This window comes from Aulonocara stuartgranti, assembly GCF_965226115.1.
Source record: "Aulonocara stuartgranti genome assembly, chromosome: 22".
NCBI classification, from domain to species: domain Eukaryota; kingdom Metazoa; phylum Chordata; class Actinopteri; order Cichliformes; family Cichlidae; genus Aulonocara; species Aulonocara stuartgranti.
Window position 1 is genome coordinate 37,478,666 of NC_138957.1, and position 27,381 is coordinate 37,506,046.

At 42.1% G+C, this 27,381-nt stretch overlaps 1 protein-coding gene across 1 annotated transcript; it reads right to left on the minus strand.

The window, feature by feature from the left end:
* LOC309699095 (uncharacterized protein) lies at window positions 1-27,253 on the minus strand (the record flags this gene model as incomplete). Its single annotated transcript, XM_082521949.1, has 6 exons — window positions 1-44; window positions 5,169-6,733; window positions 6,828-6,894; window positions 24,310-25,286; window positions 25,381-25,447; window positions 27,247-27,253. The coding sequence occupies 6 exons, from the start codon at window positions 27,251-27,253 to the stop codon at window positions 1-3; spliced, it is 2,727 nt and encodes a 908-aa protein (XP_082378075.1).
* Window positions 27,254-27,381: the final 128 nt, after the last annotated feature.

Here is a 27,381-nt window from a genome sequence, read left to right on the forward strand (position 1 = left end):
TCACTTTTCAGACCTGACTGGGTTCATCTTTTGCACCTTCAAATCTTCAAATATACACAGGTATCAAAAAGTGAGAGTAAAGGATGCTTACAGTCCTTAAAGGTGTAAACTTTTATTTCTTTGAGCCTAAAACAACACCAGTGTGAATCAGTCACTTTATGTAAATAGTTTATTTGTAAAGACTTTAGATATACACATCCTTCATTGATCGCACGAGGGTTTATTTTTTTCTGTAACAGCAGCATGATAAAGAGTAAAAAAAGTGCAGCTGCAATAAACCACATATTATCAACACAGTTAAAATAATAGTACCACAGATGCCCAGTAAGTGTCTTATACTGTAACACAGGTCAGGGATTTATATATATATATATATACACAACATATTTCTGCTTTGTTGAACTTGTTTTATGAATCTTGCTGATCTGGTGCAACTCTGGAAATTAATTGATGCAGATTTGTTCATTAATTTATTCTGAAGTTATTCCAACACATGGATTTTCTTTTAGTTCTTTGGAGATATGCATATGAACAGCAGCACACACAGCAGTTTATAAAATATAGCTGAGCAGGTTTGATCCCGGCCTTTCTCTGTCGCACAATCAGTCATAAGAGGTGTGGTTATTGAAGCTGCTTCTAGTTGCATAAACTTGCAGCCACACCTCATAGTTTAGTCTCCTGTGCGTTAACAGATGTTGAGAATTAACATTCATTGTTTCTGTACTGAGGTCCAAAAACAGCTTAAAGCATTTCCCAGCATGTACTTGAGATGGTTGAGCCTTCACTGAGGAATGCCACATATCCGTCAAACAGGAGACAACACGTCACACGAAAACCTGTCCTGTGTGACCTTCAGTTCTGTGATGATGCATTTCTATGTTGTGATACAACATGATGTAGGAAAATGGAGATTCTGTTAGGCAACAACACAACAAAACTAATATCACAACACACACGTATGTACATTATGAACTGGAAAAAGTCCCTAGATCTTCAACTGAGGCATCTACAACACAAATAATAACACGTCTTGACCCACATCCGGTCTGTCTCTGGGGCTCCTGAGTGCCCGTTGGGCCACAAGGGGGTGAGGGAGGATGGGGTGCAGTTGATACAGTTTGGGTGGATGTTTGCAGGGACTTATCTCAAACTTACACCAGCCTGGGATCTGTGTGTAGTCTTGGGAAGTCCAACAGGTAGCCAGGGAGTGCTCCACTCTCCCTGTGGTAGGATTTAGGAAATAGGGGTGCTTACTAGCGCTCTCTTTCTGAGGGTAGTCCTCTACCTCCTGGCCATCCCATGCCTTCTCCTCTCGAGGCTTCCTGTGACAACACATTATTCACACAGGCAGGGTCTTGGGGGGGGGGGGTGCCTTTATATGGCACCTTACAGCATATATAACTTGTATACAAATGTATATAGCTGTGTGTCTTTTATCTTTTATTCTAAAGTAATTTTAATGTAAAGAATCTACATACTGCTAATGGAGAGATGCCAAACTGCCTTTCATTGTTGTTGTAACAGTGACAATAAAGATCTATCTTTTCTATCTGATTTTATCTTAGCTGGCTGTGCTGTGCGGCCATTTGTTGCTCCTTTTTAATTACGCTATAGCCATTACATCTCTTGACATAGCAACATACACGTAGGATCTTGGGGGCAGGTGCGTTACCCAGGATAGGCGGGGATATTGTCCCTGCTGCTCGCTGCTGGTTGTTGTTTCATTTGTTATTTAAGATATCTCAGGGATAAAATGTGTTGTCAAACTTCTGTGCACTAACAGAAAGGAGAGTTTCACTGGTCTGGCCCACATAGACTCAAAATGAGGTGAGTGTGTTTGGAGATGTAAAATGAGTTTGACCTCGCTGCCGTAAACCCAACAACAAGTCAATGTTTGGGTCAAGTGTAATTTTGGTGGTGTTTTCACTATAGTCAAACCTTGTATTCTAATGAACTGCTAGAGACTGAATTGGAGTAGCATGATCTTTGGTGACTTCTTGATGTTAATGCTCAGAGCTTTTCAGTTTTCATGAAAAGTCTTGATTCTTTGCTGGTAGCATTAAATAAGCAACAGGCGATGTACGTGAGATTTCTGTTGTGGATTTCAAAGGACACACAACTACATGACATATCAGACGATGTCTTCCCGGGACAGGAAGTGACCACCAGCCTACTTCAACTGCAGCACACTTCAACGTGCGCTGATGTGCAAGTTCCCCATCATCACTGCTGGCAGCTTTAATTTATTTTACTTTTCAAATGAACTCTACCTTACGTGACTTTAATCTTCAGGACAGGTCGTCATGTTGAGCCTTGTATTGTCTGTGTGACATTGTGAACACACCTCACACACTAGAACAGCCGTTATTAAATCCATATATAAAGACTGAATGGATGCTGGAGTGGATACTAATTGTCATGGTTCTGGGTCAGTTTTGACACAGTATTTTGAGATGTTTTGGTTTGATTTTGTATTATGGATTATTTTCTGATTCTCTTGTTGTGCTTTGTTGATTATTATTAGAATTCTATGTTTCAGGTCATTCTGGTTGAGGGGTCAGTTCTTAGGTTCAGTTTCGATGCCCTCATTTTTCTGCATGTTTAGTTCAGTGTCTAGTCTGCGTCTTTGTGTTGTTATTTCCTGTTTCCTGTTTTATTGTGAAGGTCCGTGTTTTATGTGAGTGTATTCAGTTTTGCCTCCCTTGTCTCATCTCGTCAATTACTTCCAGCTGTGTTCCCCACCTGTGTGTAATCTCCTTGTGTTCTTCTGTGTGTATTTAAGTCATGTCTTCTTATGTTGTAGTCGCTGGTCTGTCTGTGAATCTACCGTGTTTCATCCACGTGTTCTCCCTGCTGTCTACCGTCATATGCCTCTGCTCAACCTCCTCCATGTTCGTGTTCATGTCTAGTAGTTTAGTTTTCCCAGTTCAGATTATCTTTAGTTCCGTTTGCCGTTTTCCACTTGTGTTTTATTTTTTACAATAAACGTCCTTCGCACCTCCACGAGTGCCTACAATTGGATCCTCCTTTATTTTTCTCCACACGGCTCATCCCATTTGCCGTGACAGTATTGACCCGCCAGGTTATGGATCCAGCGGCATTCGCCCCACAGAAGGAGCTTCGGGAGCTCATAATCGACTCTGCTTCAAGGTTGAAATTTCCCACTCGTGGGACTAATAAAGGCATCTCATCTCGTCTCATCTCATCTTCCAAATACTGCAGGGTCTTTAATTTACAACAGGAAACATGATGAAATAACTATTGTGATTTGCAGAAATATAAACAAAGCTGAATATAACTCAGTATTAACACTGACTATTGTAGAGAAATGATTATTATGAGAAATTATTCTCATCTTTAAAAAGTCAGGAGACACTTATTAATCAGTGCAAAAAGACTTTATTTATGATAAGCTCAGTGTTGAGATTGTAGCCATCACTATATTTTTAATATCAGTCCTCTGATCACACAAGTTTGGAACACACAAACATCAGGAAAACATTTAACAACTTCTCTCTGATAGATATAAATAAATAAATAAAACCATAATAAATAAGAATAAATATATGATTAAACATTTGGTTACTTAAACATTTCAAATGGTCACAGGTACTTCAGTTTGTTGCTTCATTTGGAGGATGTGAACTTAAGAAATGTTAAAAACATGATCTGAGTACATGTGACGACAGAGCCAGAACTACTGTAAGGAAGCTGATGTTGTTGAGAATAGCAGAGGAGGTGGTTGTTGCTGTCGCTGCAGTTATGGTTGTTGAAGCAGCTGTAGTTGTTGTCGCGGCAGTTTTGGTTGTTGTTGGAACAGTTGTGGTTGTTGTTGCTGGTGTTGTTGTTGTTGTTGCTGCGGTTGTGGTTGTTGTTGAAGCAGCTGTAGTTGTTGTCGCTGCAGTTGTGATTGTTGTTGGAACAGCTGTAGATGTTGCCGCTGCAGTTGTGATTGTTGTTGGAGCAGCTGTGGTTGTTGTCACTGCAGATGTGGTTGTTGTCGCTACAACTGTGGTTGTCGTTGGAGCAGCTGTGGTTGTTGTCCCTGCAGCTGTGGTTGTTGTTGGAGCAGCTGTGGTTGTTGTTGGAGCAGCTGTGGTTGTTGTCGATGCAGTTGTGGTTGTTGTTGTCGCAGCTGTAGTTGTTGTCCCTGCAGCTGTGGTTGTTGTTGGAGCAGCTGTGATTGTTGTTGGAGCAGATGTGGTTGTTGTTGGAGCAGCTGTGGTTGTTGTTGGAACAGCTGTAGTTGTTGTCGCTGCAACTGTAGTTGTTGTTGGAGCAGCTGTGGTTGTTGTTGTCGCAGCTGTAGTTGTTGTCGGTGCAGCTGTAGTTGTTGTCGCTGTAACTGTAGTTGTTGTTGGAGCAGCTGTGGTTGTTGTTGTCGCAGCTGTAGTTGTTGTCGGTGCAGTTGTGGTTGTTGTTGGAACAGCTTTAGTTGTTGTCGGTGCAGCTGTGGTTGTTGTTGGAGCAGCTGTGGTTGTTGTCCCTGTAGCTGTGGTTGTTGTTGGAACAGCTGTGGTTGTTGGAGCAGCTGTGGTTGTTGGAACAGCTGTGGTTGTTGGAGCAGCTGTGGTTGTTGTTGGAGCAGCTGTGGTTGTTGTTGCTGCAGTTGTGATTGTTGTTGGAGCAGCTGTGGTTGTTGTCGCTGCAGTTGTGATTGTTGTTGGAGCAGCTGTAGTTGTTGTCGCTGCAGTTGTGATTGTTGTTGGAGCAGCTGTAGTTGTTGTCGCTGCAGTTGTGATTGTTGTTGGAGCAGCTGTGGTTGTTGTTGCTGCAGTTGTGATTGTTGTTGGAGCAGCTGTGGTTGTTGTTGCTGCAGTTGTGATTGTTGTTGGAGCAGCTGTAGTTGTTGTCGCTGCAGTTGTGATTGTTGTTGGAGCAGCTGTGGTTGTTGTCGCTGCAGTTGTGATTGTTGTTGGAACAGCTGTGGTTGTTGGAGCAGCTGTGGTTGTTGTCGCTGCAGTTGTGGTTGTTGTTGGAACAGCTGTGGTTGTTGTCACTGCAGTTGTGATTGTTGTTGGAACAGCTGTGGTTGTTGGAGCAGCTGTGGTTGTTGTCGCTGCAGTTGTGGTTGTTGTTGGAACAGCTGTGGTTGTTGTCCCTGCAGCTGTGGTTGTTGTCGCTACAACTGTGGTTGTTGTTGGAGCAGCTGTGGTTGTTGTCCCTGCAGCTGTGGTTGTTGTCGCTGCAGCTGTGGTTGTTGTCGCTGCAGTTGTGGTTGTTGTTGTCGCAGCTGTGGTTGTTGTTGGAGCAGCTGTGGTTGTTGTCGCTGCAGTTGTGGTTGTCGTTGGAACAGCTGTGGTTGTTGTTGGGGCAGCTGTGATTGTTGTTGGAGCAGCTGTGGTTGTTGTTGGAACAGCTGTAGTTGTTGTCGCTGCAACTGTAGTTGTTGTTGGAGCAGCTGTGGTTGTTGTTGTCGCAGCTGTAGTTGTTGTCGGTGCAGCTGTGGTTGTTGTTGGAGCAGCTGTAGTTGTTGTCGCTGCAGCTGTGGTTGTTGTTGGAGCAGCTGTGGTTGTTGTCGCTGCAGATGTGGTTGTTGTCGCTGCAGATGTGGTTGTTGTCGCTGCAGTTGTGGTTGTTGTTGGAGCAGTTGTGGTTGTTGTTGGAGCAGCTGTGGTTGTTGTCGCTGCAGATGTCGTTGTTGTCGCTACAACTGTGGTTGTCGTTGGAGCAGCTGTGGTTGTTGTTGGTGCAGCTGTGGTTGTTGTTGGAGCAGCTGTGGTTGTTGTCGCTGCAGTTGTGGTTGTTGTTGTCGCAGCTGTAGTTGTTGTCGGTGCAGCTGTGGTTGTTGTTGGGGCAGCTGTGATTGTTGTTGGAGCAGCTGTGGTTGTTGTTGGAACAGCTGTAGTTGTTGTCGCTGCAACTGTAGTTGTTGTTGGAGCAGCTGTGGTTGTTGTTGTCGCAGCTGTAGTTGTTGTCGGTGCAGCTGTGGTTGTTGTTGGAGCAGCTGTAGTTGTTGTCGCTGCAGCTGTGGTTGTTGTTGGAGCAGCTGTGGTTGTTGTCCCTGTAGCTGTGGTTGTTGTTGGAACAGCTGTGGTTGTTGTCGCTGCAGATGTGGTTGTTGTCGCTGCAGATGTGGTTGTTGTCGCTGCAGTTGTGGTTGTTGTTGGAGCAGTTGTGGTTGTTGTTGGAGCAGCTGTGGTTGTTGTCGCTGCAGATGTCGTTGTTGTCGCTACAACTGTGGTTGTCGTTGGAGCAGCTGTGGTTGTTGTTGGTGCAGCTGTGGTTGTTGTTGGAGCAGCTGTGGTTGTTGTCGCTGCAGTTGTGGTTGTTGTTGTCGCAGCTGTAGTTGTTGTCGGTGCAGCTCTGGTTGTTGTTGGAGCAGCTGTGGTTGTTGTTGGGGCAGCTGTGATTGTTGTTGGAGCAGATGTGGTTGTTGTTGTCGCAGCTGTAGTTGTTGTCGGTGCAGCTGTAGTTGTTTTTGCTGCAGCTGTGGTTGTTGTTGGAACAGCTGTAGTTGTTGTCGGTGCAGCTGTGGTTGTTGTTGGAGCAGCTGTAGTTGTTGTCGCTGCAGCTGTGGTTGTTGTTGGAGCAGCTGTGGTTTTTGTCCCTGTAGCTGTGGTTGTTGTTGGAACAGCTGTTGTTGTTGTCGCTGCAGATGTGGTTGTTGTCGCTGCAGATGTGGTTGTTGTCGCTGCAGTTGTGGTTGTTGTTGGAGCAGTTGTGGTTGTTGTTGGAGCAGCTGTGGTTGTTGTCGCTGCAGATGTCGTTGTTGTCGCTGCGTTGCAGCAGGCTGTGTAGAGAATCTTACATCATTTTCATATTTCATCACATTAACCACATCTTTATGAATAGGAAATTCTTTGACAAATTAATTTTTTTCCTACCAACAACAAGAAGAACGATGACAAACATCTTGGCGATCATGGTGATGCTGTTTTTCTGCTCCTGTCTCTGAAAATAAAAATTCACTGGGGTTATTATGATTTAAAGAAAGCATTATTCCTACAATTGCCTTAATTAAGCTTTCTAAAGTTATCTTGAAAAGAAGTTTGAGATCTAAAACTCATAATATAAAAAAGTTCCTATTCAATTACATAATTTAAAATATAGATTTTTTTTCTATAGTACTGTCTTTGTGATAGTCCACATCTCTCAACGAGGTGCTTGTACACGCAAAAGCAACAAGAAGAAATTAAGAAATCATGAATGTACACGCAAAAGCAACAAGAAGAAATTAAGAAATCATGAAGGAAAGGCTCTGACTATCATGACCTCATTGTTCCTGACTGTAAATCAGAGCAAAAGTCACCACTTCATGTTTATAGTGTTAATCAACTCCAATATTGACATATAATCACTAACCCATTAAATCTATCTATCTATCTATCTATCTATCTATCTATTGTTAAGATTCAGTATTGAGGAAGGGTACAAGAGGTGATCGAAGAATAACCACACCGATCCGGCCGGGTGAAGTCAAACGATGATTTTAATGAACACACGTGTGGGAAGACAACTCTGTACGCAGACAGGAAGTAGTCTTCGACTTAATCAAAGCATGAACAGATATTTTATAGCATCAGGGTTTGTTTACTGACGCCCCTTCATGCGTCACCGGTACATTTTATACATAGATCAGATCAACATCATCATGACTTTTCACCTAGAAAATCATCTTCTATTTTCATGGCTTGGTACTTTCCGTTCTTATCTTAAAATGAATTGTTCCTCTTTCTTGCCGAGACAACAAGGACGGTTCCTCTAAATAAATTTAACTCTATGTGTGTGTGTCACGACCTCACATGCTCTTTGTGTCACCTCTTCACCTACTGTCTGTGTCTCGTCCTCAAATGCTCTTTCTCAATTCACCTGTTGCACTTCTGACCTTTTACCAGACCAGAAGCTCACTGAGACTATGTGTATGTCTTCTACTAAATAAATGTTTTAACCAAGAACCTCTACTAAAACCTTAATATAAAATGATCTGATATATAAGTGTTTTGTAAGCATGTATTGCAATTCCTTCTATGGCTCCAAGTCACTTGCACAATAGATTGTCCGAACATCGCGCCGAACAAAGCTTCCGACCCCCAATTAATTGACCGAGCTCCAACTCTTTAATAAGCACAGATATGCATTGTGTATAAAATAGTCATAACTGCTTAAGGCCTTCTTAAAGCTATCTGTTACATTGTTAAAGCCTCGTCTTAGCCTGCGGCTCAAAATAACTATCTGCTTTCACTTCTGCATACAACTTCCTGTCAGCCTGCAACTCAGTCTTTCTGAAAGAGACACTGTTTAACCCCTGAATGCAATATAAACTCCAGATTTTATTATTAATGCAATGGTAATGATGACAATTATTTAACAATAGCAGTAAAATAATTTCCCTTCTCGACACTCCCTCTCATGACCTCTGGAACACCAGAGGTCACAATACATTGTGTCCTCACGCAGACCCTTCTCTGGTGGTCTCGAACCTCGAGATCTCCAGGATCCTCGCCCCTCCTGTGGTCGCCGAGATCGATCTTCTGCAAAGGAAACAAAACACCTTTTCCTGCATCTCCCTAACTTATCCTTTTTGGGACTCTTTAATCAAAAGCATGATCCTAATTATGCTCTTAACTTATTGACTTGTATTTATGTATATTCTTCAACGTTCCTCATCACTTTAAACTCTTTAAGCCCTGCTTTCACGTCCAGTTGCTCGCTCTATTTTTCCCTTATCTGATCATCAACATCCTGTGCACAAATTGTCGCTGCTGCAAGTTCCTCTACTCTAAAAGAAAACAACCACTTTAATCAATTAAGTTTAAGCATATAAGCAATTACTCCTGTATACATTTCATCATAGCTAAATGCTGCCTTGAAACAACTCCTATGTGTTAACACTAACTTCATTTTAAAACCTCACATTTCCTATGTTATCACCTGTTTTGGTATAGCCTTTTTATTTCATTTTGCTCCTTTTAATGTAACAATACCTTCTAATTCTAATGTATCAGACTTAACCAAAACATATGCTTTCCTTCCTCTTTGGTCCTTCTTTAAGTTCAGTTAAAAGCTAAATGAATTTAAGGCCTTTTGCCTGGAATCAATACTGTCATGTGTGTTTCTTAACTCTGTGTCTGTAAGCGTGTGCAATCCTTCATGAACTCATATTATCCTCACAGTAGATTGGCTAATCATAGCGCTAGCCAAAGGCTCGTGACCCTCCAGAGACAAATTTGAGCCACAACTCCTTTAAAAGCACAAAATGCAATATGTATAAAAATCATTTCTACGTAGAAGCTCCCCCTTTATCCTAAAGATAAACCTATGTAATATCTGTATGTGTACGCCTACATTATAACCACTTCTTCTAAAAATCAAAAAAGAAATCAAACCTGTTCTACCCCTTCAACCCTCACTAATTTTCCCTCTAAGATTTATTCACAGCTTTGAAAAACCAGCATTGTATCTTCTAAACAGGATTCAGTTCTGTCATGGTCCTGGGCCATGTTGGCCCAGCATTCTTGGTTCCTTGTATTTTCGCTCCTTATTTAGGCCAGGTTTTCTGAGGTGTCCTGTTGTGGTGTTCCCTAAGTATTTTTTCCCTTTGTGACTCTTACCCCCTTGTGCCCCTCTGTCTATTTATGAGCTCTCGTCTCTCTTTGTGTTTATTCCATGTTTCCCCCAGAATAAATATTCACCTGCACCAGAGCTGCCGCCTTTTGGGTCCTTTTCTACAACTCCACACGGCTTGCCTCGCAAACCGTGACAAGTTCACTTTTAATCCTTTAACCTTAACTTAAAATAACAGTTTCAGTTTTACCATATCCAACTGATCAAAAACCCAAAAGGTCCTAAAATGATCCTAAATTATTAAACAATTAAATTATTAAACCCTAAACCCCCCTTTATCTTGATACATTTCATGTGTCAAGATACTATACAAAACTTAAAAATGCTCAGTTTCCCCACTCATGATCCAATCTATGTCATAAAAATAAACTTAAAACAGAACAGTTATCAGTCATGTGTTTCTTCAATTAATGATAACTGAGTTACATCAAAAAAATATTTCCCCTTTAGCATTTGGCATTCTCCCAACAATATACTATAATCCCATAATCTAACCCCAGTCAACAAAACAAAAATTTTTCTGGTAAAAGCAAATTGTTTATCCACATTTATTCATCCTCACCTTCATCCAGTCACACCATATATTTGCTAATGGTGGAGCTTCCCGCGTCAGATTCTCCACCCTCAGCAAAATGAGCTCAGTCATTTTTTATTTTCCATAGGAAAATATTTCTTTATGCTTTTGGACTGGATTGACTCGCATAAAATCCTTTTTACAGGGACTTACGACCTTGATCAGTCCCCACAGGTAGCTCTCCTCAGCCAATTGTAATCTGGAAAGCCCCCTTATATTTGCTCTCCCCGAGAATTTTCAGCGCTGTTGCAGGCCTGCTTAAAACAAAAATGAAAAATAGAGCTGATTGTTAGCTCATAAAAACAAAACAAAATCACCTGACAGGTTTTCTTTAAGTGCACTGTTACAAAATAATGGGCCCAATTTTAGACATGTCCATGTTTCCTAAAACTCCCTCTATTAAAAACAAAAATAACAACAACAACCTAACTGACAGAATCAACCCCTCACCACAACAACCTCAACAACCTTAAACACCCAAGTCTTGCCACCACATAATTTGCACACAAAAATCACCCCCTTATGCTCTTAAATTCAGCATAAGACCCCTTACAACATCATATAATCACTAAACTATAAATTCCCTACCCCAATCTGCACTTCTCGTCTCTGCTATGCTTCCTTTTCCTGAAAGTCACAGTCACACACACACTCAGGAAGTTCCTTCGTCACCACACACTCCAGCTAATTTGCATACTGAGTCATCTCTCAAGAAGCTGTAACAACAGAAACATATGTTTAAACATTCCCAACTCATTAAATCATTTTATTTCTTCCAACAGTGATCACTAGTGTTGATCACTCAGTACGAGAGCACTCCTAAGTCACTCTTTATAAAACTACTTTAATCCCTTTTTTGTTTTCATAACTCCCTTTGTCATATGGCTTCTTCTATTCCTCAATTACAAACTCAAATGTATTTTATTAAACATTCACACCATTGTATCATTCATACAAAATAGCAAGCTGTTCTTCATTGCATATGTTTGTGTTCTTAGCCAAGTTTAGTCTGTATCTATGCATCAATCTCGATGAGCTTGTCTTGTCTTTATAAGTTTAATGCATTTTCTGTTTGTGTGTGTGAATTTGCATATGGTGCTTTTGCAGTGTGTCAGACTCCTTCATAATTTTGCCTTTAAACAGTCAATTTTCTCCTCCCCAAATTTACTAACCCAAATTCTGATTTCCTACCTTAAATAGCAGCATTCCTTGTCCTCAGCCAGAAGGTAGGGCTCCACTTGCCACTTTCCACCTCCACCCTAGCCCAGCGGCCTTACCCGTCAGGACCCGTCTTCTTACTGAAGCCGAGAGTAATCGTGACTGTGCCTGCCTTAGGTTGTCCCAGGGTTTCGAGGTGGGATCTTACCCGTCATGGGCTATCCAGCCTTCCATACTCGCCTGATACGGGGCCCAAGTGGGCAGGGGAGGGAACACACTGGCTCTGGGAATTAAAGGAATGTAAGCTGCTTCCTTCATTGCATCTTATATTAAACTATCTTACTTCTGACTCCTTCCTAGAATAATTTCACCTATGGCACTTTGTGTATGTGTGTTTTCTATTCATTAATGTAATTGTCAGTTATTTTCTCTCTTCATTTTACTTTATTTATCTGTTTGTTTGTAACGTTCTACTTTAGTTCTACTAAACCTTGATGTAAAAACAATACTCCCTTATTTCACGCACACACTCTGCATTTTGCCTACGCACACACTTCTCTCTCAGACTTCCTCTGTTCACACATCACCTTGCACTCACTCTACTATCAACTTTCATAGTGTTATTATTATTTAGTATTTTGTACACCTCACACAGAATCATTCAAATCGAGTACTCACAGCATTCACATCACAACCTTCAACTTTCACTTTCGATCCTGCAAGACGCAGAGATGGACATCTCCTTCACCTAACATAAAACTAAATTACCATATCAACATACAATTACTGAAATTCAAACTCAAATACACCGTTTGTTTTAATAAAGTCAAAGAGTAAACAGGTGTACCAAGTGTATGTACTTATGTGTTTTAAACTGAAAGAAAAAGAAACTCAAACTCTTATAACATCACTCATGCCTCTCTCAAATTAAAAACACTTTCAAACTTTAAAACATCCTACTTTACATCACCCAAGAAATACCTCTCACACCTTTATTCATCATTCAAAACCTTCTAGTCACCGCATTCACACAAGAAATTGAAAAAATAAACCCACCAGCAACTAATGCTGGAGAAAAGTTACTACTGAAAGTGATGTGTTAGTCTTAAATATACACAGTGCACTCAATATATTTATCTATCTACATCCAAACTCAGTCAATTACTATACATCCACTACGGCAACTCAAAACTTTATTTATAGTCCTCTAATAAACATAAATGGCATTTGAAACACACACTCAACACTGTTTGCAGCAGTATTTGTAAAACCAACTGTGGCTTAAACAGTTCACTGCTTACTCATTTGCATTTTCACTCACACACACACCGTCTAAAAATAGCTCCAGCATTGCCTCAGACTCCTTTCACACAGAGATCTATTATTTTATATTCACAAAGACGTCTTATATTTACAACTGCACAGATTTTATGCCTTTTAACACCTACCGAATTTTGAAAAATTTAAGTTAACGGTCTAACCGATAAAAGTCCAACTTTTTTGTAATCAATTAACCAGTATCTGTCCAACAGTTTCTGGCCTCCTCTCTAAAGTCCCTAACTCAATTTAAAAGCGTCAACCAACCCAAACTTTGCCTGAAGCTCTATTTTTGGCATTTCACAGCCAAGGCTTACCTCGAAGTGTTAAGTTAAAGTTACACGCCCGAAGACCAACTTCTCCTGTCCAAAAAAGCGCAGGTACCGTTCCAAACGGTAAGGAGACTAACTCCTAGTTTAATTCCAGGCTGCCCTGTACCCCACAGTTAAACCACACTGAACTATCCCTCTTCGCCGAGAGGTCAATGTCGCGCGTCCACGACAAGGAGGGAGCGTAACCTCCGGGCTCTGCGCTTCCTAGAACCCCCTCGGTTCCGTTCTAAAATAATTTATAATACTTTGAAACAACAATCAACACCCAAAACAAGTGTATAACTGAAGCAGGTCCAACCTTATAACCAAAAAATAACCAAATTCCCTAACATACTAAAATCATTTCCAGCAGTCCAACTGCTTCCCGCGGTCTAACCGCATTAAATCCTTTCCAGCAGTCCAACTGCTTTAAATCCTCAGTACTGTCATGACATTCTCATCAAAATCAAAACAGACATCCACCAGTAACTTCAGTGAGTAGACTTAAATTTTATCATATCCAATTTGGCACACTTTGGAAATAATTCAACAGGTAGTGCCTTACCTTTTGGATAAGCCGGCTTATGCCCACTCACTTAGACCACTGGAATTCATGTCTGCCCGTCAGACCACCTAAGACCCCGGATTTCTCCGTCTAAACCTCCAACTCTCCCTCCTCAATAACCGGACGAGCCCCCAAATGTTAAGATTCAGTATTGAGGAAGGGTACAAGAGGTGATCGAAGAATAACCACACCGATCCGGCCGGGTGAAGTCAAACGATGATTTTAATGAACACACGTGTGGGAAGACAACTCTGTACGCAGACAGGAAGTAGTCTTCGACTTAATCAAAGCATGAACAGATATTTTATAGCATCAGGGTTTGTTTACTGACGCCCCTTCATGCGTCACCGGTACATTTTATACATAGATCAGATCAACATCATCATGACTTTTCACCTAGAAAATCATCTTCTATTTTCATGGCTTGGTACTTTCCGTTCTTATCTTAAAATGAATTGTTCCTCTTTCTTGCCGAGACAACAAGGACGGTTCCTCTAAATAAATTTAACTCTATGTGTGTGTGTCACGACCTCACATGCTCTTTGTGTCACCTCTTCACCTACTGTCTGTGTCTCGTCCTCAAATGCTCTTTCTCAATTCACCTGTTGCACTTCTGACCTTTTACCAGACCAGAAGCTCACTGAGACTATGTGTATGTCTTCTACTAAATAAATGTTTTAACCAAGAACCTCTACTAAAACCTTAATATAAAATGATCTGATATATAAGTGTTTTGTAAGCATGTATTGCAATTCCTTCTATGGCTCCAAGTCACTTGCACAATAGATTGTCCGAACATCGCGCCGAACAAAGCTTCCGACCCCCAATTAATTGACCGAGCTCCAACTCTTTAATAAGCACAGATATGCATTGTGTATAAAATAGTCATAACTGCTTAAGGCCTTCTTAAAGCTATCTGTTACATTGTTAAAGCCTCGTCTTAGCCTGCGGCTCAAAATAACTATCTGCTTTCACTTCTGCATACAACTTCCTGTCAGCCTGCAACTCAGTCTTTCTGAAAGAGACACTGTTTAACCCCTGAATGCAATATAAACTCCAGATTTTATTATTAATGCAATAGTAATGATGACAATTATTTAACAATAGCAGTAAAATAATTTCCCTTCTCGACACTATCTATCTATCTATCTATCTATCTATCTATCTATCTATCTATCTATCTATCTACCTATCTATCTATCTATCTATCTATCTATCTATCTATCTATCTATCTATCTGTGTGTGAATGTGTCATATATTATTTATCAAGGGTAATAGCAAAAAACAAAACAAAAACAGAAGCATAAAAAAACCTTCAGAACTTTAAGATAAACACAACCCAACACAACAAATTGCTGCCTAAATTACACCATATGTTGCCAAAAGATCATTTCCAGAAATAAATCTATCAGTTCATCTTAAATTCACATGTAGATGTCAGATATATATTTAATATTAGGGTTACTTACATAGTATTTCTTTGCTTGTAAGTCGTCCACTGCAGTGAAAGAAAGTGATGTTCTCTGACTTCATCTCCTCTTTTTATAATCAGCCAACATGAACCTGAGGACAAATATGTGCAGGTGGAGTAATGGTAGTTATCGTCATGGTTTAAGGTGTGTGCACTAAACTTTTATTTACCTGCATCTCTCTCCTATTGTCCTCCTGAAACAGTCATCACTTTAATTTTAGCACTTACACACACACAGACACACACACACACACACACACACACATATTTGTGACATGTTTTGACGTGAGCTTCGACATTTTCTCTGTGTGACTATGACTACATTTATGTGATTGTATCTTTATGGCTACATTAGGACTCTATGTGGTCCATAAAAGATGACCATTTTGGATAATAAAATCTGACAGAAGAAAACAAATATTCGGTGATTAGTTTTGGATTAACTAAATCTCACAACTGGCTGACTAGATTTAGACGGAGAATCAACATTTACAGGTTGGTGGTGCTCGGTGGGCAGTCAGCGTCCACATCAAAATAACTCTGATTTCTCTCTTTTTTGTCTTTTCTTTTACACACATTCTAAATATTACTGGTTCATTTACTTGAAATGAAGAAGTTTTCATCAATGGAAATAAGAAGTCAGTTTTAAAGGCATTCTTGCGAGTTGGGAGCTTGCTTTCATTTTCTTCTTGCAACACTTAATGCAGGAAGTCATTCCTCAGTTATCAGAGACACAAGGTGAGACCCGACTAAAAGACACTTACACACTTGTGCTGTAATAAATTGAATATAGCCACCGAGTACCGCTGGCCATGATTAAAAATGCAGGTTTAATGCATTTCAGCATTATGTTCACTTTTCAGACCTGACTGGGTTCATCTTTTGCACCTTCAAATCTTCAAATATACACAGGTATCAAAAAGTGAGAGTAAAGGATGCTTACAGTCCTTAAAGGTGTAAACTTTTATTTCTTTGAGCCTAAAACAACACCAGTGTGAATCAGTCACTTTATGTAAATAGTTTATTTGTAAAGACTTTAGATATACACATCCTTCACTGATCGCACGAGGGTTTATTTTTTTCTGTAACAGCAGCATGATAAAGAGTAAAAAAAGTGCAGCTGCAATAAACCACATATTATCAACACAGTTAAAATAATAGTACCACAGATGCCCAGTAAGTGTCTTATACTGTAACACAGGTCAGGGATTTATATATATATATATATACACAACATATTTCTGCTTTGTTGAACTTGTTTTATGAATCTTGCTGATCTGGTGCAACTCTGGAAATTAATTGATGCAGATTTGTTCATTAATTTATTCTGAAGTTATTCCAACACATGGATTTTCTTTTAGTTCTTTGGAGATATGCATATGAACAGCAGCACACACAGCAGTTTATAAAATATAGCTGAGCAGGTTTGATCCCGGCCTTTCTCTGTCGCACAATCAGTCATAAGAGGTGTGGTTATTGAAGCTGCTTCTAGTTGCATAAACTTGCAGCCACACCTCATAGTTTAGTCTCCTGTGCGTTAACAGATGTTGAGAATTAACATTCATTGTTTCTGTACTGAGGTCCAAAAACAGCTTAAAGCATTTCCCAGCATGTACTTGAGATGGTTGAGCCTTCACTGAGGAATGCCACATATCCGTCAAACAGGAGACAACACGTCACACGAAAACCTGTCCTGTGTGACCTTCAGTTCTGTGATGATGCATTTCTATGTTGTGATACAACATGATGTAGGAAAATGGAGATTCTGTTAGGCAACAACACAACAAAACTAATATCACAACACACACGTATGTACATTATGAACTGGAAAAAGTCCCTAGATCTTCAACTGAGGCATCTACAACACAAATAATAACACGTCTTGACCCACATCCGGTCTGTCTCTGGGGCTCCTGAGTGCCCGTTGGGCCACAAGGGGGTGAGGGAGGATGGGGTGCAGTTGATACAGTTTGGGTGGATGTTTGCAGGGACTTATCTCAAACTTACACCAGCCTGGGATCTGTGTGTAGTCTTGGGAAGTCCAACAGGTAGCCAGGGAGTGCTCCACTCTCCCTGTGGTAGGATTTAGGAAATAGGGGTGCTTACTAGCGCTCTCTTTCTGAGGGTAGTCCTCTACCTCCTGGCCATCCCATGCCTTCTCCTCTCGAGGCTTCCTGTGACAACACATTATTCACACAGGCAGGGTCTTGGGGGGGGGGTGCCTTTATATGGCACCTTACAGCATATATAACTTGTATACAAATGTATATAGCTGTGTGTCTTTTATCTTTTATTCTAAAGTAATTTTAATGTAAAGAATCTACATACTGCTAATGGAGAGATGCCAAACTGCCTTTCATTGTTGTTGTAACAGTGACAATAAAGATCTATCTTTTCTATCTGATTTTATCTTAGCTGGCTGTGCTGTGCGGCCATTTGTTGCTCCTTTTTAATTACGCTATAGCCATTACATCTCTTGACATAGCAACATACACGTAGGATCTTGGGGGCAGGTGCGTTACCCAGGATAGGCGGGGATATTGTCCCTGCTGCTCGCTGCTGGTTGTTGTTTCATTTGTTATTTAAGATATCTCAGGGATAAAATGTGTTGTCAAACTTCTGTGCACTAACAGAAAGGAGAGTTTCACTGGTCTGGCCCACATAGACTCAAAATGAGGTGAGTGTGTTTGGAGATGTAAAATGAGTTTGACCTCGCTGCCGTAAACCCAACAACAAGTCAATGTTTGGGTCAAGTGTAATTTTGGTGGTGTTTTCACTATAGTCAAACCTTGTATTCTAATGAACTGCTAGAGACTGAATTGGAGTAGCATGATCTTTGGTGACTTCTTGATGTTAATGCTCAGAGCTTTTCAGTTTTCATGAAAAGTCTTGATTCTTTGCTGGTAGCATTAAATAAGCAACAGGCGATGTACGTGAGATTTCTGTTGTGGATTTCAAAGGACACACAACTACATGACATATCAGACGATGTCTTCCCGGGACAGGAAGTGACCACCAGCCTACTTCAACTGCAGCACACTTCAACGTGCGCTGATGTGCAAGTTCCCCATCATCACTGCTGGCAGCTTTAATTTATTTTACTTTTCAAATGAACTCTACCTTACGTGACTTTAATCTTCAGGACAGGTCGTCATGTTGAGCCTTGTATTGTCTGTGTGACATTGTGAACACACCTCACACACTAGAACAGCCGTTATTAAATCCATATATAAAGACTGAATGGATGCTGGAGTGGATACTAATTGTCATGGTTCTGGGTCAGTTTTTACACAGTATTTTGAGATGTTTTGGTTTGATTTTGTATTATGGATTATTTTCTGATTCTCTTGTTGTGCTTTGTTGATTATTATTAGAATTCTATGTTTCAGGTCATTCTGGTTGAGGGGTCAGTTCTTAGGTTCAGTTTCGATGCCCTCATTTTTCTGCATGTTTAGTTCAGTGTCTAGTCTGCATCTTTGTGTTGTTATTTCCTGTTTCCTGTTTTATTGTGAAGGTCCGTGTTTTATGTGAGTGTATTCAGTTTTGCCTCCCTTGTCTCATCTCGTCAATTACTTCCAGCTGTGTTCCCCACCTGTGTGTAATCTCCTTGTGTTCTTCTGTGTGTATTTAAGTCATGTCTTCTTATGTTGTAGTCGCTGGTCTGTCTGTGAATCTACCGTGTTTCATCCACGTGTTCTCCCTGCTGTCTACCGTCATATGCCTCTGCTCAACCTCCTCCATGTTCGTGTTCATGTCTAGTAGTTTAGTTTTCCCAGTTCAGATTATCTTTAGTTCCGTTTGCCGTTTTCCACTTGTGTTTTATTTTTTACAATAAACGTCCTTCGCACCTCCACGAGTGCCTACAATTGGATCCTCCTTTATTTTTCTCCACACGGCTCATCCCATTTGCCGTGACAGTATTGACCCGCCAGGTTATGGATCCAGCGGCATTCGCCCCACAGAAGGAGCTTCGGGAGCTCATAATCGACTCTGCTTCAAGGTTGAAATTTCCCACTCGTGGGACGAATAAAGGCATCTCATCTCGTCTCATCTCATCTTCCAAATACTGCAGGGTCTTTAATTTACAACAGGAAACATGATGAAATAACTATTGTGATTTGCAGAAATATAAACAAAGCTGAATATAACTCAGTATTAACACTGACTATTGTAGAGAAATGATTATTATGAGAAATTATTCTTATCTTTAAAAAGTCAGGAGACACTTATTAATCAGTGCAAAAAGACTTTATTTATGATAAGCTCAGTGTTGAGATTGTAGACATCACTATATTTTTAATATCAGTCCTCTGATCACACAAGTTTGGAACACACAAACATCAGGAAAACATTTAACAACTTCTCTCTGATAGATATAAATAAATAAATGAAACCATAATAAATAAGAATAAATATATGATTAAACATTTGGTTACTTAAACATTTCAAATGGTCACAGGTACTTCAGTTTGTTGCTTCATTTGGAGGATGTGAACTTAAGAAATGTTAAAAACATGATCTGAGTACATGTGACGACAGAGCCAGAACTACTGTAAGGAAGCTGATGTTGTTGAGAATAGCAGAGGAGGTGGTTGTTGCTGTCGCTGCAGTTATGGTTGTTGAAGCAGCTGTAGTTGTTGTCGCGGCAGTTTTGGTTGTTGTTGGAACAGTTGTGGTTGTTGTTGCTGGTGTTGTTGTTGTTGTTGCTGCGGTTGTGGTTGTTGTTGAAGCAGCTGTAGTTGTTGTCGCTGCAGTTGTGATTGTTGTTGGAACAGCTGTAGTTGTTGCCGCTGCAGTTGTGATTGTTGTTGGAGCAGCTGTGGTTGTTGTCGCTGCAGTTGTGGTTGTTGTTGGAACAGCTGTGGTTGTTGTCACTGCAACTGTGGTTGTTGTTGGAGCAGCTGTAGTTGTTGTTCGAGCAGATGTGGTTGTGGTCGCAACAACTGTGGTTGTTGTTGGAGCAGTTGTGGTTGTTGTTGGAGCAGCTGTGGTTGTTGTTGGAGCAGCTGTGGTTGTTGTTGGAGCAGTTGTGGTTGTTGTTGGAACAGCTGTGGTTGTTGTTGGAGCAGTTGTGGTTGTTGTTGGAACAGCTGTGGTTGTTGTTGGAGCAGTTGTGGTTGTTGTTGGAGCAGTTGTGGTTGTTGTTGGAACAACTGTGGTTGTTGTTGGAGCAGCTGTGGTTGTTGTTGGAGCAGTTGTGGTTGTTGTTGGAACAGCTGTGGTTGTTGTCGCTGCAGTTGTGGTTGTTGTTGGAGCAGCTGTGGTTGTTGTCGCTGCAGTTGTGGTTGTTGTTGGAGCAGCTGTGGTTGTTGTCGCTGCAGATGTGGTTGTTGTCGCTGCAGATGTGGTTGTTGTCGCTGCAGTTGTGGTTGTTGTTGGAGCAGCTGTAGTTGTTGTCGCTGCAGTTGTGGTTGTTGTTGGAGCAGCTGTGGTTGTTGTTGGAGCAGCTGTGGTTGTTGTCGCTACAGTTGTAGTTGTTGTTGGAGCAACTGTGGTTGTTGTTGGAGCAGCTGTAGTTGTTGTTGTTGGAATTGCAGTTGTGGTTGTTGGAGGAGCAGTTGTGGTTGTTGTTGGGGCAGATGTAGTTGTTGTCGCTGCAACTGTGGTTGTTGTTGGAGCAACTGTGGTTGTTGTTGGAGCAGTTGTAGTTGTTGTCGCTGCAACTGTGGTTGTTGTTGGAGCAACTGTGGTTGTTGTTGGAGCAGTTGTAGTTGTTGTCGCGGCAGCTGTGGTTGTTGTCGCTGCAACTGTGGTTGTTGTTGGAGCAGCTGTAGTTGTTGTTGTTGGAACTGCAGTTGTGGTTGTTGGAGCAGCAGTTGTGGTTGTTGTTGGGGCAGATGTAGTTGTTGTCGCTGCAACTGTGGTTGTTGTTGGAGCAACTGTGGTTGTTCTTGGAGCAGTTGTAGTTGTTGTCGCTGCAACTGTGGTTGTTGTTGGAGGAGCTGTGGTTGTTGTTGGAGCAGCTGTGGTTGTTGTTGGAGCAGCTGTAGTTGTTGTCGCTGCAGTTGTGGTTGTTGTTGGAGCAGCTGTGGTTGTTGTCGCTGCAACTGCTGTTGTTGTTGGAGCAGTTGTAGTTGTTGTCGCTGCAACTGTGGTTGTTGGAGCAGCTGTGGTTGTTGGAACAGCTGTGGTTGTTGGAGCAGCTGTGGTTGTTGTCGCTGCAGTTGTGGTTGTTGTTGGAACAGCTGTGGTTGTTGTCACTGCAGATGTGGTTGTTGTCGCTACAACTGTGGTTGTTGTTGGAGCAGCTGTGGTTGTTGTCCCTGCAGCTGTGGTTGTTGTTGGAGCAACTGTGGTTGTTGTTGGTGCAGCTGTGGTTGTTGTTGGAGCAGCTGTGGTTGTTGTCGCTGCAGTTGTGGTTGTTGTTGTCGCAGCTGTAGTTGTTGTCGGTGCAGTTGTGGTTGTTGTCGCTGCAACTGTAGTTGTTGTTGGAGCAGCTGTGGTTGTTGTTGGAGCAGCTGTGGTTGTTGTCCCTGTAGCTGTGGTTGTTGTTGGAACAGCTGTGGTTGTTGTTGGAACAGCTGTAGTTGTTGTCGCTGCAACTGTAGTTGTTGTTGGAGCAGCTGTGGTTGTTGTTGGAGCAGCTGTGGTTGTTGTCCCTGTAGCTGTGGTTGTTGTTGGAACAGCTGTGGTTGTTGGAGCAGCTGTGGTTGTTGGAACAGCTGTGGTTGTTGGAGCAGCTGTGGTTGTTGTCGCTGCAGTTGTGGTTGTTGTTGGAACAGCTGTGGTTGTTGTCACTGCAGATGTGGTTGTTGTCGCTACAACTGTGGTTGTCGTTGGAGCAGCTGTGGTTGTTGTCCCTGCAGCTGTGGTTGTTGTTGGAGCAGCTGTGGTTGTTGTTGGAGCAGCTGTGGTTGTTGTCGCTGCAGTTGTGGTTGTTGTTGTCGCAGCTGTAGTTGTTGTCCCTGCAGCTGTGGTTGTTGTTGGAGCAGCTGTGATTGTTGTTGGAGCAGATGTGGTTGTTGTTGGAGCAGCTGTGGTTGTTGTTGGAACAGCTGTGGTTGTTGTTGTCGCAGCTGTAGTTGTTGTCGGTGCAGCTGTAGTTGTTGTCGCTGCAACTGTAGTTGTTGTTGGAGCAGCTTTGGTTGTTGTTGTCGCAGCTGTAGTTGTTGTCGGTGCAGTTGTGGTTGTTGTTGGAACAGCTTTAGTTGTTGTCGGTGCAGCTGTGGTTGTTGTTGGAGCAGCTGTAGTTGTTGTCGCTGCAGCTGTGGTTGTTGTTGGAGCAGCTGTGGTTGTTGTCCCTGTAGCTGTGGTTGTTGTTGGAACAGCTGTGGTTGTTGGAGCAGCTGTGGTTGTTGTCGCTGCAGTTGTGGTTGTTGTTGGAACAGCTGTGGTTGTTGTCACTGCAGATGTGGTTGTTGTCGCTACAACTGTGGTTGTTGTTGGAGCAGCTGTGGTTGTTGTCCATGCAGCTGTGGTTGTTGTTGGAGCAGCTGTGGTTGTTGTTGGAGCAGCTGTGGTTGTTGTCCCTGCAGCTGTGGTTGTTGTTGGTGCAGCTGTGGTTGTTGTTGGAGCAGCTGTGGTTGTTGTTGCTGCAGTTGTGATTGTTGTTGGAGCAGCTGTGGTTGTTGTCGCTGCAGTTGTGATTGTTGTTGGAGCAGCTGTGGTTGTTGTTGGAGCAGCTGTAGTTGTTGTCGCTGCAGTTGTGGTTGTTGTTGGAGCAGCTGTGGTTGTTGTCGCTGCAGTTGTGGTTGTTGTTGGAGCAACTGTGGTTGTTGTTGGAGCAGCTGTGGTTGTTGTCGCTGCAACTGTGGTTGTTGTTGGAGCAGCTGTGGTTGTTGTTGGAGCAGTTGTAGTTGTTGTCGCTGCAGTTGTGGTTGTTGTTGGAGCAGCTGTGGTTGTTGTTGGAGCAGATGTGGTTGTTGTTGGAGCAGCTGTGGTTGTTGTTGGAACAGCTGTAGTTGTTGTCGCTGCAACTGTAGTTGTTGTTGGAGCAGCTGTGGTTGTTGTTGGAACAGCTGTAGTTGTTGTCGCTGCAACTGTAGTTGTTGTTGGAGCAGCTGTGGTTGTTGTTGGAGCAGCTGTGGTTGTTGTCCCTGTAGCTGTGGTTGTTGTTGGAACAGCTGTGGTTGTTGGAGCAGCTGTGGTTGTTGGAACAGCTGTGGTTGTTGGAGCAGCTGTGGTTGTTGTCGCTGCAGTTGTGGTTGTTGTTGGAACAGCTGTGGTTGTTGTCACTGCAGATGTGGTTGTTGTCGCTACAACTGTGGTTGTCGTTGGAGCAGCTGTGGTTGTTGTCCCTGCAGCTGTGGTTGTTGTTGGAGCAGCTGTGGTTGTTGTTGGAGCAGCTGTGGTTGTTGTCGCTGCAGTTGTGGTTGTTGTTGTCGCAGCTGTAGTTGTTGTCCCTGCAGCTGTCGTTGTTGTTGGAGCAGCTGTGATTGTTGTTGGAGCAGATGTGGTTGTTGTTGGAGCAGCTGTGGTTGTTGTTGGAACAGCTGTAGTTGTTGTCGCTGCAACTGTAGTTGTTGTTGGAGCAGCTGTGGTTGTTGTTGTCGCAGCTGTAGTTGTTGTCGGTGCAGCTGTAGTTGTTGTCGCTGCAACTGTAGTTGTTGTTGGAGCAGCTGTGGTTGTTGTTGTCGCAGCTGTAGTTGTTGTCGGTGCAGTTGTGGTTGTTGTTGGAGCAGCTGTGGTTGTTTTCGCTGCAGCTGTGGTTGTTGTTGGAACAGCTTTAGTTGTTGTCGGTGCAGCTGTGGTTGTTGTTGGAACAGCTGTGGTTGTTGTCCCTGCAGCTGTGGTTGTTGTCGCTACAACTGTGATTGTTGTTGGAGCAGCTGTGGTTGTTGTCGCTGAAGTTGTGATTGTTGTTGGAGCAGCTGTAGTTGTTGTCGCTGCAGCTGTGGTTGTTGTTGGAGCAGCTGTGGTTGTTGTCCCTGTAGCTGTGGTTGTTGTTGGAACAGCTGTGGTTGTTGGAGCAGCTGTGGTTGTTGTCGCTGCAGTTGTGGTTGTTGTTGGAACAGCTGTGGTTGTTGTCCCTGCAGCTGTGGTTGTTGTCGCTACAACTGTGATTGTTGTTGGAGCAGCTGTGGTTGTTGTCGCTGAAGTTGTGATTGTTGTTGGAGCAGCTGTAGTTGTTGTCGCTGCAGCTGTGGTTGTTGTTGGAGCAGCTGTGGTTGTTGTCCCTGTAGCTGTGGTTGTTGTTGGAACAGCTGTGGTTGTTGGAGCAGCTGTGGTTGTTGTTGGTGCAGCTGTGGTTGTTGTTGGAGCAGCTGTGGTTGTTGTTGCTGCAGTTGTGATTGTTGTTGGAGCAGCTGTGGTTGTTGTCGCTGAAGTTGTGATTGTTGTTGGAGCAGCTGTAGTTGTTGTCGCTGCAGTTGTGATTGTTGTTGGAGCAGCTGTAGTTGTTGTCGCTGCAGTTGTGATTGTTGTTGGAGCAGCTGTGGTTGTTGTTGCTGCAGTTGTGATTGTTGTTGGAGCAGCTGTGGTTGTTGTTGCTGCAGTTGTGATTGTTGTTGGAGCAGCTGTGGTTGTTGTCGCTGCAGTTGTGATTGTTGTTGGAGCAGCTGTGGTTGTTGTCGCTGCAGTTGTGATTGTTGTTGGAACAGCTGTAGTTGTTGTCGCTGCAGTTGTGATTGTTGTTGGAGCAGCTGTGGTTGTTGTCGCTGCAGTTGTGATTGTTGTTGGAACAGCTGTGGTTGTTGGAGCAGCTGTGGTTGTTGTCGCTGCAGTTGTGGTTGTTGTTGGAACAGCTGTGGTTGTTGTCCCTGCAGCTGTGGTTGTTGTCGCTACAACTGTGGTTGTTGTTGGAGCAGCTGTGGTTGTTGTCCCTGCAGCTGTGGTTGTTGTCGCTGCAGCTGTGGTTGTTGTCGCTGCAGTTGTGGTTGTTGTTGTCGCAGCTGTGGTTGTTGTTGGAGCAGCTGTGGTTGTTGTCGCTGCAGTTGTGGTTGTCGTTGGAACAGCTGTGGTTGTTGTTGGGGCAGCTGTGATTGTTGTTGGAGCAGATGTGGTTGTTGTTGGAGCAGCTGTGGTTGTTGTTGGAACAGCTGTAGTTGTTGTCGCTGCAACTGTAGTTGTTGTTGGAGCAGCTGTGGTTGTTGTTGTCGCAGCTGTAGTTGTTGTCGGTGCAGCTGTGGTTGTTGTTGGAGCAGCTGTAGTTGTTGTCGCTGCAGCTGTGGTTGTTGTTGGAGCAGCTGTGGTTGTTGTCCCTGTAGCTGTGGTTGTTGTTGGAACAGCTGTGGTTGTTGTCGCTGCAGATGTGGTTGTTGTCGCTGCAGATGTGGTTGTTGTCGCTGCAGTTGTGGTTGTTGTTGGAGCAGTTGTGGTTGTTGTTGGAGCAGCTGTGGTTGTTGTCGCTGCAGATGTCGTTGTTGTCGCTGCGTTGCAGCAGGCTGTGTAGAGAATCTTACATCATTTTCATATTTCATCACATTAACCACATCTTTATGAATAGGAAATTCTTTGACAAATTAATTTTTTTCCTACCAACAACAAGAAGAACGATGACAAACATCTTGGTGATCATGGTGATGCTGTTTTTCTGCTCCTGTCTCTGAAAATAAAAATTCACTGGGGTTATTATGATTTAAAGAAAGCATTATTCCTACAATTGCCTTAATTAAGCTTTCTAAAGTTATCTTGAAAAGAAGTTTGAGATCTAAAACTCATAATATAAAAAAGTTCCTATTCAATTACATAATTTAAAATATAGATTTTTTTTCTATAGTACTGTCTTTGTGATAGTCCACATCTCTCAACGAGGTGCTTGTACACGCAAAAGCAACAAGAAGAAATTAAGAAATCATGAAGGAAAGGCTCTGACTATCATGACCTCATTGTTCCTGACTGTAAATCAGAGCAAAAGTCACCACTTCATGTTTATAGTGTTAATCAACTCCAATATTGACATATAATCACTAACCCATTAAATCTATCTATCTATCTATCTATCTATCTATCTATCTATCTATCTATCTATCTATCTATCTATCTATCTATCTGTGTGTGAATGTGTCATATATTATTTATCAAGGGTAATAGCAAAAAACAAAACAAAAACAGAAGCATAAAAAAACCTTCAGAACTTTAAGATAAACACAACCCAACACAACAAATTGCTGCCTAAATTACACCATATGTTGCCAAAAGATCATTTCCAGAAATAAATCTATCAATTCATCTTAAATTCACATGTAGATGTCAGATATATATTTAATATTAGGGTTACTTACATAGTATTTCTTTGCTTGTAAGTCGTCCACTGCAGTGAAAGAAAGTGATGTTCTCTGACTTCATCTCCTCTTTTTATAATCAGCCAACATGAACCTGAGGACAAATATGTGCAGGTGGAGTAATGGTAGTTATCGTCATGGTTTAAGGTGTGTGCACTAAACTTTTATTTACCTGCATCTCTCTCCTATTGTCCTCCTGAAACAGTCATCACTTTAATTTTAGCACTTACACACACACAGACACACACACACACACACATATTTGTGACATGTTTTGACGTGAGCTTCGACATTTTCTCTGTGTGACTATGACTACATTTATGTGATTGTATCTTTATGGCTACATTAGGACTCTATGTGGTCCATAAAAGATGACCATTTTGGATAATAAAATCTGACAGAAGAAAACAAATATTCGGTGATTAGTTTTGGATTAACTAAATCTCACAACTGGCTGACTAGATTTAGACGGAGAATCAACATTTACAGGTTGGTGGTGCTCACAGTCAGCGTCCACATCAAAATAACTCTGATTTCTCTCTTTTTAGTAGAACCATATTTTAAAATTATTCTTTGATTATTCGTCTTCTTGATTCATAACCAAAAAACATGTTCATATATACATTATCTCACGAAATTGAGTTCACCCCTCACATTTTTGTAAATATTTTTTTACATCATTTCATGGGACAACATTGATGATATGACACTTTGATAAAATGTAAAGTAGTCAGTTTACAGCTTGATTAACATTGCAAATGTGCTGTCACGGTCTGACTGGGGCAGACCGTATGTGTTGCAGAGGAGGACTCAAACGCAGACCAAAACGTGGTGTGGATTAACAAAACAAGCCGTTTCATCCTCGACTGTGGTGCCGACACTCACCAGTCCCCTGCCACCTTCTTCCGCTTAGTGTACAGTGTCAGGGTGCTGGACTTGGGGTGAAATCCTCCACGCATAGTCAGGAGCTTCCTCGTCGTGATGTCGGTGGTAACCAGCTATGGAGGGTCCAGGTTGCAAGCTTCGCCAAGATCCTATCTTTCAGGTCAGTTCTTCTCGCACTCAATGATTCTTGGTAGGTACCAAGCCCCAAGTGCACTCTCAACATCTCCCACCTGACCTGTCATCTTGGCTCCCCCATTGTGTTGTAGCTCATCAATCTTGAACCATGAAAGCAGTTAAAAACTTTTTACAGCGTATTTTTATGTATCTGAGGGCTTGTTTTGAATATGCTGTTGGTGTTGATCATTGTTAA